The 20,061-nt window shown below is 40.4% G+C and overlaps 1 protein-coding gene across 3 annotated transcripts; it reads right to left on the bottom strand.

Annotated features, from left to right (window-relative positions):
- Nucleotides 1–493: 493 nt before the first annotated feature.
- Nucleotides 494–19,871, bottom strand: GDE1 (glycerophosphodiester phosphodiesterase 1). 3 transcript variants are annotated; one of them, XM_059037033.2, is made up of 6 exons: nt 19,430–19,871; nt 11,917–12,092; nt 9,758–9,863; nt 6,656–6,748; nt 2,397–2,608; nt 494–1,130 (listed from the first exon to the last, which is right to left on the bottom strand). In XM_059037033.2, the coding sequence occupies exons 1-6, from the start codon at nt 19,688–19,690 to the stop codon at nt 983–985; spliced, it is 996 nt and encodes a 331-aa protein (XP_058893016.1). In that variant the 5' UTR covers nt 19,691–19,871; the 3' UTR covers nt 494–982. The 3 variants fall into 3 exon arrangements, with proteins under 3 accessions (XP_058893016.1, XP_066868313.1, XP_066868312.1); XM_067012212.1 differs by having other exon boundaries at nt 11,917–12,088; nt 19,430–19,845; XM_067012211.1 differs by lacking the exon at nt 19,430–19,871 and adding an exon at nt 14,245–14,422 and having other exon boundaries at nt 11,917–12,088.
- Nucleotides 19,872–20,061: the final 190 nt, after the last annotated feature.

A 20,061-nucleotide genomic window follows, 5' to 3' on the forward strand; every position in this document is an offset into this window, starting at 1 on the left:
TAAGTGACTTTAACCTTGCAGTACCTCGGTTTCCTTACCAGTAAAAAGAGATGAATGTCTCTGTAAGGTTTTTGTGAGGGTTAATTAAAATAATGCATGTTAAACCACTGAAGTTCCTGGTAAATAGTACACAGAAATTTTATCATGAGATCAGGCTCTGTGTCACAGCTGTCATTTCTGGGAAGACCCTTCCCTTGCACAGATTTTAGTTTTCTCATTTGTAAAATGAGGCTAAGCCTAGATGTTCCCCGAAGTTTCTTTCAGTTCTGTCTGTGATTATCTGCTGTAGAGCAGCTTGAAAGGGTACAACTCTGCCCCCTAGTGGTTTGTAGCTCTTATTTCTAGATACCAAAAACAATCCCTCAGACTGATTATCAAGACCTCCTTAACATTTTCTTTGCTTCACACCGATGTCTCACCAGGGGCCCCGGCCACTGGATTGGAAGCAGCAGCTCCCTTAAATTCTTTATGTCTTAGAATATGATGCTTGGTACATGGTTTTCCCTTAGTGCTCCTTTTAATGATTTTATTAGTATGGTCACAAGTTTGATGTCTACAGTACATTGATAACATAGCTGGATACAAATATTTTAAAGAAGTAAAATTATGTAAGTGTGTCAAGTTTTAAAACGTCAACTCTGAGTGATCATGCATTTCCCATGCATTTGCATCTGCACCCCCAAATTGCACAATTCAATCTGTGCTTATCTTCACTGGGTTTCAGTGTGTGCCTCAGCTAGGTCGGGGCAGGAGTATTGTGCCTTTTTGCAGACCCAGACTTTCAAGAGCATCGGTTTTGAACTCAGGCATTCCATGGAGCATGGCGGCAACACTGGGTTTTGCTCTGATTCAGGTAAATCCCCAGTTACCGACTACAGCTTGTGTGAGCCTCCTGATCCCCCAGGGGCTTGGGTGTATTGATTTTCCTCCATGAGGCCAGCAGGCAGTTTCTGTACCCGTGTTTTCTCCCTGGGGGAAAAGTCTAGAACTGAGGTGTGCAGTCTTCCAACATGCTGTCGGTGATATAGCTGGAACCGAGATGGGATTCATAGTAACTTTTTTCTTCAAAAGTATTAACAGTCCAAGCAACGACCTGAATGCCTCTAGCTGACCACCTCTTCAAGTAGACCCTGGAGAAAGAGGAAAAACCAACCTTGTTAGAATAATGCCAATTGTCTCAGGAATCTACAATGGTCACTAAATATGGTGGTCGCTGAGTGCTAACAGCCCCCAGAAGGAGCCTCTTAACTGGCCTCCGCACTGCAGCCAGAGGGTGTTCCAAACCCAGCATAAGCACCTCCTCCACGCTGCTGTGGCTTTCAACGCTTCGGCCACTTGCTGAAGAACCCCCCACCCCGAACCCCTACCGGAGGCTGTACCTAGCCTAGTCCCACCTGTCTCTTTGGCCTCATCTTACACCACACTCCCCCACTTTCTTTTCTGTGTACTCTGTGTGCATACTGATTTTTCCTGCAGTTCCTTGAAAGAACCAGGCTCCTTCCTGCCACAGCACTTTTGCACGTGTCTTCCCCTCTGACTTGGACTTCCACCCCCAATCCCCTCATTTCCTACGCACCCTTCAGATCTTAGCTCAGCTGTTACTTCCTTGGGGATATTTTCCCTGACTCCCTTGACTAGGACAAATTAAACAGCATATGTGCACTGTTCTCTCTTACACAGCATTTATCTTAGCTCTAATTTTATGTTTATTGGATCTTTATTTGATTAGCATCTATCTCTCCCACTTGATCATAAACTCCATGAGGGCAGACTCTGTGGCTTTTCTTTCTTTACCACAGCATCTTCAGCTTCTCAATACAGTACCCTGCAATACTGCAGGCATACAACAAATATTTATTGAACTGAATGCACACATGACTGAAATAATATGAAACTTACAACTGTAACCACCTGAAATACACAGCTCTAACTGCCAAAATAAAGATTCAGAGATTGCTAGCAGGTTAGGGAATGCAAAGTTTCCTGGAAGCAATGGAGTAGAGCCTGTAATATATAGGGGAGCAGGAGGAAAGTTGGGATAGAAGAGGTAGGTGCCCACAAGACATCTTCATTGTGGTTCTGCCCTGGATCCTATGTTGGTTTTTAAAGGGAGCCAATCACAAGGAAATAGAATCTTTCTGTCTCTGTCGTCATGGTTCGGCACGTTTATTTTTTCTTTAAAATGTACTAAAACCCAATATTTGATCAACTTGTTTTGGAAACAATGCAATATGCCTAAACTCTTCCCACCTAAGCTAGTGGCATTTCAACTTAATAAAGGCATGGTGGGCTTCGTGGGTGGGAACCAATTCAGGTGTCCACTGTTAATCCTCCCTTGTCAAGAAGGACATTCAGGAAATGTATCAGGAGAAGATAAAAAAAATCTTCCAACTTACGGAGATACAAAATCCTTTTGTATGAGGAAAGCTGAAATTCCACACAAGTACCACAAGATATTATGCATACTCCAATCGAGCAAAATGTCCAATGCCACAAATATGGACTGTTTCCAGAAAGTACCAAAGCGTGGTTTCCCATCTCCTGTATGGCTAAGGCTCCAAGGTCTGTGAATTAAAGCTGTTATTACATTCTGATCTGCTTGTCTCATCTGAAAGGAATTTTGGAAAATAAAGCAATTATCATATCTTAAGGCCAATACTTCTCATTTGTTCGTTAGATTTAGCCAATGTACTCAGTCTGTACAAGGAGGTATGCTGCCCCCCATGTCTACTAAACAAATACTCCATCATAAACCCTTTGAGAAAATAATGTGTTGAATGTAAAGTATTTAATATATAGTATAAATGAGAACACTTCCTCCACAATCCTAAAAGAACTGCAATACTATCTTTAAAATGAGAACATTATAACCTCAGGGTCAAATTTTAATAATGTCACAAAGAGTGACTTTCAATTGGATATTGATTTAAATTATGGCCAGAGATAATTAGAACACAATGAAGATGGAACCATGATCATTTCCAGATGGGCTGGTTAGCTTTTGATCCTTTTTAGAGAAAATGGCTGAAAGAAAGTTGTGGGGCGTGGGGAAATGGGGTGAGAAGGGAGAGAAATGGGGGCAGGGACGAGGACAGAGCAACAGACAAATGGGGGATATGGGTGGAATTCTCTTAGTCTGTGCTCTGTGGTCCTCTGGCAAAGGTATCACACATTTTAAAGTCCTCTGGTCAAGGAAGTTTGGGAAACACTGATCCAAATGTCTAGAAGCCCCAGGACACTATTCATCTCAATGACAGTTTATAGGCTCCACCCTTACTGCAAAATTTTAAATACATGCTGTGTTGGTCACTGTTGAAGAACCAACTCATTATTTTGGAAACTGGTAAATAAAGGACAGGGTTAAGCATTTATTTGCCTATTGGGTAGCTAAATAGTAGATGAGAGATCCTCTTTATAGACGTATTTCATCTAGGTAATACATGAAGAAGAAATGATAGACTTAAAATATTGACACTTTAAAACCCCTAGTAGGGATTTCCCTGGTGGTCCAGTGGCTAAGACTCCGCATTCCCAATGCAGGGGGCCCAGGTTCGATCCCTGGTCAGGGAACTCAATCCCACATGCTGCAACTAAAGATCCCGTGTGCTGCAACTAAGACCCAGCGCAGCCAAAGAAATAAGTAGATAAATAAATATTAAAAGAAAAATAAAACCCTTAGTAAATTGCCAGAGCCGGCCACTGGCATCAGTAACAGCTGCTGACAACATGACGAGACAACCCGACATTATACGCCCCCTGATGGAAGAAGACCCTTGCCTAAGAAATTATCTTGCCAAGAATAATTGAACCTAATCTGATCAAGCCTTCAGCTCTCACTACCAATTTATAGGAAATATACAGAGGAGAAGAAAAAGAAATCAGAGAAGAAAAAAATAAAAGGAATACAAATTGGAAAAGAAGTAGTAAAACTGTCACTGTGTGCCGATGACATGATACTGTACATAGAAAATCCTAAAGATGCCACCAATAAACTACTAGAACTAATCAATGAATTTTGTAAGGTTGCAGGATACAAAATTAATGCACAGAATCTCTGGCATTTCTATACACCAACAACGAAAAATCAGAAAGAGAAATTAAGTAAACACTTCCATTTACCATTGCAACAAAAAGAATAAAATACCTAGGAATAAACCTGCCTAAGGAGGCAAAAGACTTGTACTCAGAAAACTATAAAACACTAATGAAAGAAATCAAAGATGACATAATCAGATGGAAAAATATACCATGTTCTTGGATTGGAAGAATCAATATTGTGAAAATGACTATACTGTCCATAGCAATCTACAGATTCAATGCAATCCCCATCAAACTACCAATGGCATTCTTCATGAATTAGAACAAAAAATTTTATAATTCGTATGGAAATACAAAGACAGCCAAAGGAATAGCCGAATAGCCAGAGCAATCTTGAGAAAGAAAAACGGAGTTGGAGGAATCAGGTTCCCCAACTTCAAATTATACCACAAAGCTACAATAATCAAGACAGTATGGACTGGCTCAGAAACAGAAATATAGATCAATGGTACAAGATAGAATGCCCAGAGATAAACCCACGCACACATGGGCACCTAATTTATGACAAAGGAGGCAAGAATATACAATGGAGAAAAGACAGCCTCTTCAATATGTGGTGCTGGGAAAACTGGACAGCTACATGTAAAAGAATGAAATTAGAACACTCCCTAACGCTATACACAAAAATAAACTCCAAATGGATTAAAGACTTAAATGTAAGACCAGACACTATAAAACTCATAGAGGAAAACATAGGAAAAACACTCTTTGACATAAACCACAGCAAGATCTTTTTTGATCCACCTCCTAGAGTAACACAAGTAAAAACCAAAATAAACAAATGGGACTTAATTAAACTTAAAAGCTTTTGCACAGCAAAGGAAACCATAAACAAGACAAAAGACAACCCTCAGAATGGGAGGAAATATTTGCAAATGAAACAACAGACAAAGGATTAATCTCCAAAATATACAAACAGTTCATGGAGCTCAATATCAAAAAAACAAACAATCCAGTTAAAAAATGGGCAGAAGATCTAAATAGACACTTCACCAAGGAAGACATACAGATGGCCAAGAGGCACATGAAAAGATGCTCAACATAACTAATTATTAGAGAAATGCAAATCAGAACTACCATGACATATCACCTCATGCTGATCAGAATGGCCATTATCAAAAAATCTAGAAACAATAAATGCTGGAAAGGGTGTGGTGAAAAGGGAACCCTCCTGCACGGTTAGTGGGAATGTAAATTGATACAACCACCATGGAAAACAGTCTGGAGGTTCCTTAAAAAACTAAAAATAGAACTACCATATGATCCAGCAATCCAACTACTGGGCATATACCCTGAGAAAACCATAATTCAAAAAGAGACATGTACCACAATGTTCACTGCAGCACTGTTTACAATAGCTAGGACATGGAACCAACCTAAATGTCCATTGACAGATGAATGGATAAAGAAGATGTGGCACATATATACAATGGCATATTACTCAGCCATAAAAAAGAAACGAAATTGAGTTATTTGTAGTGAGGTGGTTGGAGCTAGAGTCTGTCATACAGAGTGAATAAATCAGAAAGAGAAAAACAAATACTGTATGCCAACGCACATACATGGAATTAAAAAAAAAAGGTACTGATGAAACTAGTTGCAGGGCAGGGATAAAGAGGTAGACATAGAGAATGGACTTGAGGACATGGGGTGGAAGGGCAAAGCTGGGGTGAAGTGAGAGTAGCATTGACATATACATACTACCAAATGTAAAATAGTTGGCTGGTGGGAAGCAGCAGCATAGCACAGGGAGATTGCCTTGGTGTTTTGAGATGACCTAGAGGATGGGAGGGAGGCTCAAGAGGGAGGGGATATGGGGACATGTGTATGCATATGGCTGATTCACTCTGTTGTGCAACAGAAACTAACATAGTATTGTGAAGCAATTATACTCCAATAAAGATCTACTAAAACAAACAAACAAACTCTGGGGATAAATGGGGTTATGAATGAAACAAGCTGGATTATGGTTAAAGGAGGGCTTGCTGTAGTATCTATGTATCTGCATATTTCAAATTATGCATATTTTAAATTCTCTATAAGACTTATTTTTTAAAAAGGTATATTCTGCTGTTACTTACTGAGACATAGAAATATATAATTCATTCTGTTCTGAGAATGTTACCAAAGTAATCTGAATGAGCCTATAAACAATATGAAAGAAGGAGCTAAAAAGGAATCATGGTATTTTAAAACAGCGTACAAGTACTTTCCTCTTCCTGAAATTTTGTTAATTTAAAAGAGGAGTCTCTTCACAGATGTAGAGAACAAACGTATGGACACCAAGGGAGGAAAGGGGGTGGGGTGGGGTGGTGGTGGTGGTGGTGGTGGGATGAATTGGGAGACTGGGATTGACATCTATACACTAATATGTATAAAATAGATAACTAATAAGAACCAGCTGTATAAAAAATAATAATAAAATTCAAAAAAAAGAGAAGTTTCTTAATTGATTCAGTTCAGTTTAACAGGCATCTATCTTATGCTTATTTAGCCCACTGCTATTATTACCACCAACTAACATAATATTATATATAACAAAAATCCAGAATTTTACCTTATAGATAACTTCTGGCAAGAAAGAGCAGACAATACTATTATTGTATAGTTGAGGAAACTCCATATATACTTTCTTTAGAGCATCAGTAGCCTGTAAAAGAGATTCATGTATTTAAAATCTATTAAAATGTACTCCCAACCAGTAACTACTATATATAAGTACAACTCTATTAAGTAAATCAGAAGTTTACTAATATATGGGGATGTGTAGAGGAGTATTGGTAGGTTGCATTATCCACTAGGATGCATTTTAAACTCACATCAGCAGATAAGGAAGAAGCTGGGGTGCTGCTGCTTTACTATTTTGTTGAGGGGCTCATCTCCTTTTGTCATACTTTGGAAAAGTATGGCAGACTACAGGCCAGTGGGGGTTGGAAGCAAAATTTGAAAATCTTTTGCTTATACTCTAGTTTAGCCACTAGGATAGGTCCTTTTATACCCATAGCTCTATCTCCCTCTCCCTTTCCTAGCTGAAGTGGGAGTCAACCAGTCTGCAAACTAGAAAGGGTAGATTTTCTCAGTCTAGGCGCCTAAGAGGAAATGTCATCCATCATGAACACGGAGGGAGAAGCAATGGGACAAGGGAGAAACTGGGAAGAGTCTCCCAACTCTTCCCAAGAAGAGCAGAAGTTTCTTTTTGCAGTAGACCAGCTACCAAATGAAGAAGAAATGATAGAATTAAAATACTGATATTTTGTAACCTCTAGTGAATTAACAGATTTGGCCACTGAGCAACAGTAGCAGCTAACAGAGATGACCAGACGTTAGGTGGAGTGTAATGTTGCTACATCATAATCCTTGAAATACCCCTAATTTTTGGAAAGTCACACATAACCTATAACCAAATATAAGCAACTAAATGCATTCCCCAAAATAAAAAAGAACATAGAAATTATTCAGGTCAAGCTTCCCTTCACTAATATGACAGAGCGTGAGCTATAGAGCTGGAGTCGTTTTCTTGCTGTGAACTAACATGCACCATGTGTGATGCTTCATCTACATTCTTTATCTCATTCTCACAACAACCCTATGTGGTCATTTCTTACATTGTTCCCATTTTGCCCATAAGGAAACAGAAGTTTATCAAGGTTAAGGTTACACTGTAGTAGGTGAGAGTTTAATCACAGTCTCCAAAGCCCGTGATCTTGGCTCCTGTACTCTACCGTCTCCAATTTAATGCCAACACTTGCTCCTTTATACTCCCATTTTTAAAATTAATTAATTAATTAATTAATTTTTTGGGCTGCGTTGGGTTTTCGTTGGTGCGTGGGCTTTCTCTAGTTGCGGCACGGGCTTCTCGTTGCGGTGGCTTCTCTTTGTTGCAGAGCATGGGCTCTAGCCATGTGGGCTTCAGCAGTTGTGGTTTGCAGACTCGGTAGTTGTGACTCACGGGCTCTAGAGAGCAGGCTCAGTAGTTGTGGCGCGTGGGCTTAGTTGTTCCATGGCATGTGGGATCTTCTTAGACTACAGCTCAAACCCGTGTCCCCTGCATTGACAGGTGGATTCCTAACCACTGTGCCACCAGGGAAGTCCCTATGCTCCCATTTTGGTGAATTAGATCACTATGTTCTGCCCAATGCTGCCCAAACCATCTGTGAGCACCCAACCAGAAAGCTCAAATAGCTGGAAAAAAAAATTTTCTTCTCCTTCCTCACCCCTCTTTATTCTAAGAAAATAAACATGAAGGTCAGTACACCATGGGTGAAATGTAGGGCCTATCAGGGTTCCCAAACATGGGCTGTTATCATCAATAAAACCCGAGGTGCTCCTTAAAAATCTTGTTCCTTGACCCCATGACCCTGGCCATTTTTAAGATTTAATCTCTGGATGGAATGGCCTAGGAATCTGTATTTTTAATATGTATTCCTGGTGATTCTGATGCAGACCGACTGGAAAACCTAGACATACAGAACTATCAGTTTACCAGAATAATAAATTAGCCAGAGCACCATTCTCCTCTTTTTTCAAAAATGGGAGTTTATTGTACTTAAGTTAGAGGCTCATATTTCAGGTTTTAACAACTGGTTTCAACAATATACCGGGCTAATTAAAAAAAAAGTTGGTATCATCAGAACTCTCCATCAGTAGATGGCCATTACTGATTATAATTATTGCTGGGGGAAAATACCCAAGTTGTACAACTACATTTGTACTTGAAAAATGTATTTGTACTTGAAAAGCTGGTTATGAGAACAAATGTAATCTGAACCATAGTTTACCATTGATTTCCACTGCAATAATGTGTTTTTTTGAGTAGAAGTATATGTTCCAAAATTTAAGCAAAATTTTATTTAAGAATGTAATACATATTTTAAGAAATTATAATAAGTAAAAGTATAACTACTCAAGTCATAGATAACAAAACTATACGTAAGGGATAGAAATCATACAAAAGGGATAAATCCTTGTAGAAGACAAATATCCTCTTAGCTATCAGAAGCTTTAAATATAGGAGTTTTCTTTAAATTCAGTCCAGAGTTGTCTAAGACTCTTATCAGCCAGATGTAACTGGTCTTGTGTCCAACTCCTGGAGCCCTTTTTATGAGGTTACTTAAGTGGTCTGTTCAAGAAGTGCCTCTTGGGCTTCCTTGGTGGCGCAGTGGTTGAGAGTCCGCCTGCCGATGCAGGGGACACGGGTTTGTGCCCCGGTCCGGGAAGATCCCACATGCCGCGGAGCGGCTGGGCCCGTGAGCCACGGCTGCTGAACCTGTGCGTCTGGAGCCTGTGCTCCGCAACAGTAGAGACCACAGCAGTGAGAGGCCCGCATATCGCAAAAAAAAAAAGAGAACTGCCTCTTTACTGTTTATTTTATATCTTTTGTAAATGTTTTATGCAAATAAAAGAAACCTGACTCTTCTATTTTGTGCCAGTTGTCGAATATTGGGAATTGTTAAATGGTTCCATCAAAGGTTAAAAGGTTCCATAATGTAATGTTTCCTTGAAGATGTGGATTTTTGCACTCTAAACTTCCATTAAGCAAATATAATTTGTAAAAATAATTTAAGAACATAAAAAATAAAATATATAGTTAATTTTGGAACAAACTAGCACTTAAATAAAGCTGTCTTTTCCAAAGTGCAGTCTATGGTATGAACTGTACCATATTTGCATGGCCTTTGACATCAAAGAAGATTGTGAGGTTATGGTTTAGGCACTCTGCAACAGCTTCTCTCAGGGTAGGAATCTTTTCATCAGGGAAATCATTCCTATAAGAGAGGGAAAAGGAATAGTACATTGTAGGAACAAGGAAAAGATAAAAGTTTAGTGAAACAGACATTTGAAAAATGTCTCCCAACCAAAGGAAAAGAGTGTTTTCCCCAACTTCCTTTCTCCAACCATACCAAAGTCCAAGGATAATATGTTTTTAAACCAAATTAAAGATATTCTTGGCCACAGAACAGCAACAACAAAAATCTATGTTTTAGGCAGTCACTGGATTTATAATATAATTAGTAACTACTCACTAAAGGGCAGAGTATATGCCATCTTTGGAGAACTCGGAGACTTAAGATTGTACTTTCCCTAATGGAACCTTATGCAGGAGAAATTCCTAGCTATATATAAATCTGTTAATTGTATGGTTGTGCATTTAAGTGAGACTGGTTAAAATAAATAATTTTCTAATACATAAGTCTCTGAAAAAGAAAAGGAAAGTTAAGTGCCTGACACATAAGAAATCAGCTTTTATCAAATAACAAAATTTCACTGTACATGATTTAACTTATGCTAATTCAATGGTATTAATTCAACTGTAAGATCTTGGTTTTAAAAAAGATAAAGATAAATAGTACAGCAAATTCTGCCAGCCAGCCACTCTATTCAGTGACTATTCCCTGGGAATCAGAGATGTGAACGTGCTGTTCCTCTGGCTAGTCTTAGTTGCCATGCTCCCCTCTCAGGATGAGCATTTTACTCCACGGACAGAAAGTTTTCCTTCTTTTCCAACAGCATGGTCTCTAAACACAAGCCAACGGTTTGGTATTTAAGGAAAGAAAATGCAACCTTTCAACTATGGAACAAAGACTGCTTGGGTTAAAGACATTAAGATGGTATATTGGCTCCAATACCATGCCTTTTTTTTTTTTTTTTTTTTTTGGCCATACGCGGGTCTCTCACTGCTGTGGTCTCTCCTGTTGTGGAGCACAGGCTCCGGACGCGCAGGCTCAGCAGCCATGGCTCACGGGCCCAGCCGCTCCGCGGTATGTGGGATCTTCCCGGACCGGGGCATGAACCCGTGTCCCCTGCATCAGCAAGCGGACTCTCAACCACTGCGCCACCAGGGAAGCCCACCATGCCTTCTTAAAGTATTTTAAGGGTGATGCTGACCCTAAGCATTTTTTGCATTAAGTGTTGACTTTGAATTTGACATCTCATTAGCTACAATGTCACTGTAATACTAAAACCAGCCTTCCCCTTGCCTACAGGTGAGCAATGAAATATCTGTAACAGCAGAGAGCAATTCCAGCAGCTTGGACTCAGAACTTTCAAGTGTTATCAATATTCTTTCTAAAGTATGACTTCCTTTGGCTGACTTTTAATTTCTTTCCGTTCCTAGGAAAATAAAGTCTGAATCGTCTTTTAGGGAGGACTACAGTTTAATCACTGGGTCAAATAAATTGACCAGAGAATTGATACGACATGAATTACAGTAAGAACACATTTTTCGGCATTACAGAGACAAGAGGAGAGGGATTTAAATAACCACGTTCCAAAGTATATTACCCAGATACGAATTCCAAGGTGTTTATAGTTGTTAATGGTGGGAAGGGCATGGGTTCTGTGGTCATATACATTTTAGAAACAATAAGTTAAAGGCAAGAATTGATTGACGTGAACTGTTTATCCCCAAGGGGAACATCTAAAGTATAGTGTTTGATCTTATTTGATCATAGAACCCTTTTCTTCTGGAACATCTTATACAATAAGCTCTGATATACATACACACACACCCACACACCCACCACATATACATATATAAATTTATATGACAGTACAAAGTAATTGTCACATTAGAGTATTATCTTGAGAATAATTCTGAAGCCAAATTTGGCCTCAGTGGGAAAAGATGAAAAACATTCATGCCATATTTCTGTTGTTCCTGGCACCTGCCCATTACTTGGGAAACATGTATATAGCTGAAAACAAAACACAACAAAACAACTCTTCTGGAGCAGAAGATGTAATTAGAAGGTGCCAGTGTCTTTCTGTGATCTCCAACACAAGTTGAAAGATATGTTTAGGTGACAATACACCACTTACCTTAATCTGTGATTTGCTGCAGGATTAAGCTTCCTAATTTGTTCAAATGTCAAATCACACAATCGACCGGTGCCATCAGTTGTCCTATCTACTGTGCTATCATGCATTAAGACAGGAATCCCATCAGAAGTAAACTCAATGTCCAACTCCACGCCCGTTGCTCCATTCTTAGCTGCCTTAACAAAAACACCAACGATATTAATGTCAAGTGGCCACAGATGACATTTTGCAATCTAAACACTAAAGATGACCAACAGGGCTGGCTAAGTAGACAGTTTCTCTTACTGATTCTATTCCCTTCCTATACCAAAGAGCAACCCAACCTATTTCTCTTTTTCATGGACGTTAGCCTTACTTCAGTGTCCACTTATGGATTCCTTAAAAACTTCAATTTCCCCACTTTTCTCACTCATAGAGTGGCAGATGGGGAGACTTCTGGAATTTGTTTTCTCTGGTTGCTTTAACTATACAGACCATTAATGGCTTACAATTATAAATATTTAGTCACATTTCACTGTTTACCTACAATCTCTTTGGTGCAGTATCTCTGTTGATTCCCCTGTGTTTGTTGATTAGTTGGATATTGCACTACCTTGGCATAAACAGGATGAGTCAGGTTTTTGCTGGTTTAATTCCATCCTCTAGAGCAGAAACCCCAAGACTGCTTCTAGAGGACACTAGATTTTGTTTATGTGAGCAGCACTGGCTGTTGGCCAACAAGTTGGTAAGCCCAATAAGGCACACAAGAATTTATATAAAAAGAGAACATGAACATAAAGTTTGAGGGGCCATGCTCCTCTGAGACACACTATCCAACATTTGCTTCCTTGGCTTCTTTGTCACAATGAAGACGTGAAACACTCATTATGATCGAGACCTTAAAGTTAAATTTTTTAAAAATTATGCGAACATACATTGCAAACATACATAGTAGTATACAGCAAAAAAAAAGACTTAACGGATGTTAACATTTTGCCATATTTGCTTCAATCTCTTTTAGCCCTAAAACAATAATAGCCATATTATTTATTGAGCCTTTTATATTTGTCAGGCACTATTCTAATTTCTTTAAATGTATTAACTCATTTGATCCTCACAACCCTTCAGGAGGTACTATTAACATGCTCATTTTCAGATGAGGAAACTGAGAGAGATTAAGAAACTTGCTCTGGGTTACACAAACTAGGACGTGGCAGAGGCTACACTCTTAACCACATGACTTTACTATCACACTACAGATACAGCTAAAATCCTCCCCCTTTCTTCTCCAGAGGCAACTGCCAAGTGGACGTGCATAATTTCTGTATCATTCCCTTACAGGTCTTTATATATTTACTACACAAGTAAGTACCCATAAACAACATACAGCACTGTACTAGTGCATAGTAAGCATTCAATAAACATTAGCCATTGTTATTGTGTTTTTTTAACATGTTTTAACTATAAAATAGTCAAATTTATTAATTATGTCCTTTATAGGTGGAGATTTGTCTATCTTATTTAAATCCTTTCTTACCCCCACTTATAAACAACTATTTTCTTCTAGGCTTCAAAGTTTGATTTTCATATATATGACCAAGATTTCCCCCTCTAAAAATTCCAATTCCATCACTAACTGGCTGTGTCATCTAATTACAAATATTACTCTAGCCTCCGTTTCATCATTTTTATGATGATACTTCTTTAATGATCGTAAGAGTTGTGAGGATTTAGAAATAATGTATGTAAATCACCAAGCTTGCTGTCTGTCTCAGAGGTGGCACTCAGTATAGGCTATTATGACTAGAAAAACACTTATGCCTCAGTGAAGAAGTCATTACATAAGATGTAATGCTTACATTTACACTGATTAAAAGGTACATCTTTAAAAAAAAAAAAAAAAAAAAAGGTACATCTTTTTATAAGATTAAAAGGTATATCTTTTCTAAGTTTAATAATGCACTGGTAAATCAACATGGGTTATATATTTTATAACATAAAACAAGAGCACATTTCCAGTATTCACAGTGCATCTCTCTCACTGTAATACAAATGTTAACCTTATTCCTTGATACTAGTAATTCGGTTCAATTATACTTTTAACCATTAGGGCCATTTTTACTTGGCTACAAAACAAAAAATAACAATGGTGAGACACTGTATTTTAGCAAGAATACTAAAGGTAATGAGTTCATTTATTTGTCTTTTCTGTGTAGTTTATTAAGGCCAAAAACAAAAGTTCTATACAAGAATCACCATACTAGAGCTTCTTAGACCAGATCTTCTAATAACTGCATTCAACTTCCTTTCCCAATATTTTTTTTTTTGCGGTACGCGGGCCTCTCTCACCGTTGTGGCCTCTCCCGTTGCGGAGCACAGGCTCCGGACGCACAGGCTCAGCGGCCATGGCTCACCGGCCCAGCTGCTCCTTGGCATGTGGGATCTTCCCGGACCGGGGCACGAACCCGTGTCCCCTGCATCGACAGACGGACTCTCAAGCACTGCACCACCAGGGAAGCCCCCAATACTTTCATGTAGAGGCAAAAGGATAAACCCCTGAATCTGATTCACATATTAGTATATACTTCATACTCTTATTTCAAGAAGTTTCTTATGATAGTATTTTTCTTCTAAACATACACACTTCACATAAACTAGTCTACATAAATACTGTAATTTATTAAAATTTTACTTAAGATGTTAGTTTGAAACTAAACTAATAGTTTAGTAATAGAATAGTATAGTGTAGTATAGTTATAGAAATCAGATCAATGATTGCCTTGGGGCAGAGGCAGGAGTAGGGGTTGACTCCAAAGAGAACACAAAGGAACATTCTAGGGTGATGGAAATGGACTGAGGTGGTGGCTACCCATGTGTAAATATTTATCAAAACTCATCAAACTGTATACTGAAAATGTATCTTTTATTGTATGTAAATTATACTTTGACAAAGTTGATTTAGAAAATGTCTGCTTTAATAAAGTCATTATACTTATATGGCTTTTGACATACTATTCACATACCATAAAATTCATCCATTTAAAGTAAACAATTCAATGGTTTTCAGCATATTTGCAGTTGTGCAACCATCACTACAACTGCTTTCTGAACATCTTCATCACCCCAAAAAGAAACCCCATACCCATTAGCAGTCAGTCCCCACTTCTCTCTCCAACCCTCCCAGTCCCTGGCAACTACTAATCTGCTTCTTTCTCTATGGCTTTGCCTATTCGAGACATTTTATTTAATAGAATTATATAATATGCAGTCTTCTGGGACTAGCTTCTTTTACTTAGCATACTGTTTTCAAGGTTCATTCATGTTATAACATGTATGGGGACTTCATTTTTCTTGCTAAATAATATTCCATTGTGTGGCTATATCACATTTTATTTATCCTTTCATCAGCTGATGGACATTTCTGTTGTTTCCACTTTTTGGCTATTATGAATAATGCTATGAACATTCCTGTTCAAGTTTTTGCATGATGCATGTTTTCAGTTCTTTTGAGTATATACCTAGGAGTGAAATTGCTGCTTCAGGTGGTAATTCTATATTTAACCTTTTTCTAAAAAATTAATTAATTAATTAATTTCTGGCTGTGTTGGGTCCTCACTGCTGCACGTGGGCTTTCTCTAGTTGCGGCGCACAGGCTTCTCATTGTGGTGGCTTCTCTTGTTGTGGAGCACAGGCTCTAGACGGGTGGGCTTCAGTAGTTGTGGCTCACGGGCTCTAGAGCACAGGCTCAGTAGTTGTGGCGCATGGGCTTAGTTGCTCTGCGATGTTCCCAGACCACGGCTCGAACCTGTGTCTCCTGCATTGGCAGGTGGATTCTTAACCACTGAGCCACCAGGGAAGTCCTATATTTAACCTTTTGAGGAACCATCAGACTAGTTTCCCACCATCAGTGTATGAAGGTTCCAATTGCTGCATAATCTTGCCAATACTTCTGTCTGTCTTTTTGATTATAGCTGTCCTAGTGGGTATGAAGTGGTATTTCACTGCAGTTTTGAATTGCATTTTTCTGATGGCTGATAATGTTGAGTATCTTTTCTGATGGGCTTAATGCCTATTTGTACATCACAATTATTCCAACAAATATCTATCGAGTGTCTACTATGTATCAGGCACTGTTCTAAGCAGTGAGGAGAGAGTGGTGAGCAAGAAAGAAAAGGAACAGGGATCTTACACTTTAGTGGGGAGAAACAGACTATACACATGTTACATGTATTATGATAATGATAAATGTTTGAAAAAGAAAATAGAGGGTAATGTGAAAGTTAAGGCAAGTGGGGGTCACTAGACAAGGCAATTAGGGAAGGCCTCTTTAAGAATGTGACATTTGAGTTGAGACCTTAGTGATAAAAGGGAGTCAACAATACAAAGATCCAGGGGAAGAGTTTTCTAAGTAGAAGAAATGGCAAACATATACAAAGGCCACAAGGTAGGAAGGAGCCACAAGGTATTGATTGCCTACCCAGATCTATTCCCTTTCTTCTTCCCTGCTGGTAGAGAGCTGTTCTTTCCCCAGTGTTCAGCTTTCTCCTCTGCTGTAAGTAGACTATCCCCAACCCCTCCGTGTGCGTCTGTCAGAGGGAGTGAGAGAGACTGACTGACTTCTGGGAAAGACTTATGGAAGAGTAGAGCTTTTTCTTGAGGCTGGATGCTGATATGTAAGAATGTGAGTCCTGGGGCTGCAATGGCCACCTGGCAATTACAATGAGGGCTACTAAATATGCTGCAGGTGGCAGAGCAGATAGATCAGTAGAAACGGTGTCCTCCACAATCACAAATTGGACAGCTGAATAAACCATCCTGGAAGTCACCTCTCCCACACACACCTCTTGCTATGTGAGATAGTCCCCTTATTGTTTGAAATATTTTAACGTTGATTCTCTATTACATGAAGCCAAAAGCATCATTAACGAACACCCAAGGTGGTTTAAACAGAGAGTTGGGGCTTTGAGAAAGGTCCAAAATGGAAAGGTGTTTTGATTTTACCTAATTGCAATAGAAAAACCACTGGAGGGTTTTAAATATGGGCATGATATAATCTGAATTATACTTCAAAAAAATTTTATTTATTTATTTTTGGCTGTGTTGGGTCTTCGTTTCTGGGCAAGGGCTTTCTCCAGTTGCGGCAAGCAGGGGCCACTCTTCATCGCGGCTTCTCTTGTTGCAGAGCACAGACTCCAGACGCACAGGCTCAGTAGTTGTGGCGAGCGGGCCCAGTTGCTCCGTGGCATGTGGGATCTTCCCTGACCAGGGCTTGAACCCGTGTCCCCTGCATTGGCAGGCAGATTCTCAACCATTGAGCCACCAGGGAAGCCTCTGAATTATACTTTTAAAGCTGCACTCTGGCCCCTCTGTGGAGTGGACTGATGCTTCTGTCACTGTTTATAATCGTTACTCTGTTTTTGAAATGCATTCATTTCACCTCTCTCAAGTTTTTCCTTCTCTATTCTATAATCTACCAGAAATTCTACCACTGTCAGAATGTCTTCCCTGACTTTTTACATAATAGAATGTTTAAGAATATAAATTATGAGCTGCAAACAAGCAAAGTGAAGAACAGGACAAAAACCAAACTTTGAAGGAAGTAAACTACATATTTCTTTTGAAGTCAAGAGGGAGGACGTGACCTTGTCTTCTGCAGCTAAATTCTGTCATGGCTAAAACGTTCATTGGTAATGACCTTGTATTTGAACACGCTAAATTACATCTCATTTCCTCTTAAAACCAGGAATCAGCTTGGCGCAATGTTATTTATCATAATTACATATATTAAACACATGTTCAACCTAAACATACAAGACATGAATGGAGTTTAGCTATAATTCCCTTGCAACACAACAGGATATGACACACTATATGTATATGTGTATTTCACATACATACTTTCTCATTTAATGTGAGGTAGCCTATTTCATCGAATCACAACCGATTAGGTGGATATTAACATTATTCCCAGTTTACAGATGAGTAAACTTAAGGCCAGAGCTGGGACTAGAGTGAGGAGCGGTACCCTAGGGTGCTTTGCTTGCCACATCCTACCCATGACTCTGACTGGGACACAGAGCGCTTAAGTAACTTGTTCATTACACAATACTGTCTGTCCCTAGCTGGACAAAGAAAGGACAGTCCAAATTTTACTTCCTGGAACATATTCTAATCTATGACAAAGAGCACTGGGACTTGGAATCGGAAGGCTGAATTTGAAAAGGAGCTGTGTGTGTTTAAGCCAGTTTTCCTACCCACTTAATGTTAAAATAATGTTTCAGAGAAATGAGAGGATCAGCTATATTGCCACATATGCCAAAGTGCCTAGACAACGGCAAAGCTCTCTTACTGTGCAAGCTGTTATTATGATGAAGTCTGGAGACTGCCAAGAGAGCCTTGTGAAAAGGGGAGGCAGAAATTATCAGGAGTCCCGCTGCTAGTGTTGTCTGACCATGGGGAAAGGTGATAAGGAGATGATTTGGATAATTTGGAGGACAAGTAAAGACAGCCGCTGTGAAGGTGATCCATTTAGAATATGTTAGCTAACCACTGACCAAGGCTCTACTTAACCTGGCCACATTTCCTACTTCATTCACACACCAGCCTTTGTTTTTTCCCTTGAAGTCAGGCCATATACTGTCTATTCTGTTACATGAGGATTCCAACATCATTCCCACCTCAGGACCTTTGCACTTGCTGTTCCCTTTCCCTGGAGCACTTTTCCCCCAGATCCATGGAGGGCTCCTTATAATCCTGGTCTCAGTTCAAAGGTCACTTCTTCGGACAGGATTTCTGTCTAAAATGACCCTCCTGTCATTCCTTATTCGGTAACCCTATTTCTTCATTGCACTCAATTGCTTTCTTAAAGTACCTTATGTATGTGTTTGTTTAAGACCTGTCTCCCCGGGGCTTCCCTGGTGGTGCAGTGGTTGAGAATCCGCCTGCCAATGCAGGGGACACGGGTTCGAGGCCTGGTCAGGGAAGATCCCACATGTTGCAGAGCAACTAAGCCCGTGAGCCACAACTACTGAGCCTGTGCACCTCAACTACTGAAGCCCACGCGACTAGAGCCCATGCTCCGCAACAAGAGAAGCCACCACAATGAGAAGCCCGCGCGCCGCAATGAAGAGTAGCCCCCACTCGCCACAACTAGAGGAAGCCTGCGTGCAGCACGAAGACCCAATGCAGCCAAAAATAAATAAATAAATTTATTAAAAAAAAAAAAAAAAAAAGACCTGTCTGCCCTACTCCAATGCAAGCTCTGTGAAAGCAGGTACCCTTTCTGTCATGTTCATGACCATCCTCAGTACCTGGCACATAGCAAATACGTTAAGTATTTGCAGTGTTCTATAAATACTTGAAGTCTGGAGATTTTCCGTAATTCAGAGGGATCGAGGGACACTTGAATGTATTCCTTGTGTCCAAATGGGGAAGTAGTAATGCTATCATGAAAAGGCTGGGGAACCTTCGGAAGGACAGGCAGAAGTCCAAGCTCCCAGGAAGAGCGCAGGGGCGGGAGGAGTGGAGGACTCACCTGCCGAATGGCCGCCAGCGTGTTCTCGGGCGCGTCGTGGCTGCCGCCGCGGTGGGCTATGACGGAGACGCGGTCCCGGGGCTTGAGCACCTGCATAGCCCTGCGGGAGGGCACCGGCTCAAAGCTGATGAGGCGCAGCAGGAGGTAGAGGCTGCCGGTGAAGAGGCAGGCATTGAAGGGACTGCGCGTCACCAGCAGCAGCATCATCATCAGGAAGGAGAAGGGACCCATGAGGCCCCCCTGTTCCTCCCATAGCCACATGCCAGCGCCCGCACCGGCACGGACGGGAGTCCCGGTCCCGCCGGGCTCCGCAGACAGGAGACCAAGAAGCTACGACGACAGCCCAAAGCGCGGGCCGCAGCTGCCACCCTTTGAGTGGACCAGCGCCGCACAATGGCGGCCGCGGCTACTTCCGTAGAAGGAGCCTGAGGTCCAGCCAATCAGGCCCGAGGATCTCCAGAGCTCGGGGCGTAGCAGCTGCCAAGGCAACGGAGGCTGGTCCGAGCTCCCGGCTGGCGTTCCAAAGTACGTTCCAAAGTTTTGCGTTATTCTGTGGTCCGGACTTCCACCGGGGCTTTCAAACTCTACAGGCAAGGCGAGGGATGTGACAGCAGTCTTAAGGTCGTAGGACT

This window comes from Kogia breviceps, chromosome 14, assembly GCF_026419965.1.
Source record: "Kogia breviceps isolate mKogBre1 chromosome 14, mKogBre1 haplotype 1, whole genome shotgun sequence".
Classification (NCBI taxonomy): domain Eukaryota; kingdom Metazoa; phylum Chordata; class Mammalia; order Artiodactyla; family Physeteridae; genus Kogia; species Kogia breviceps.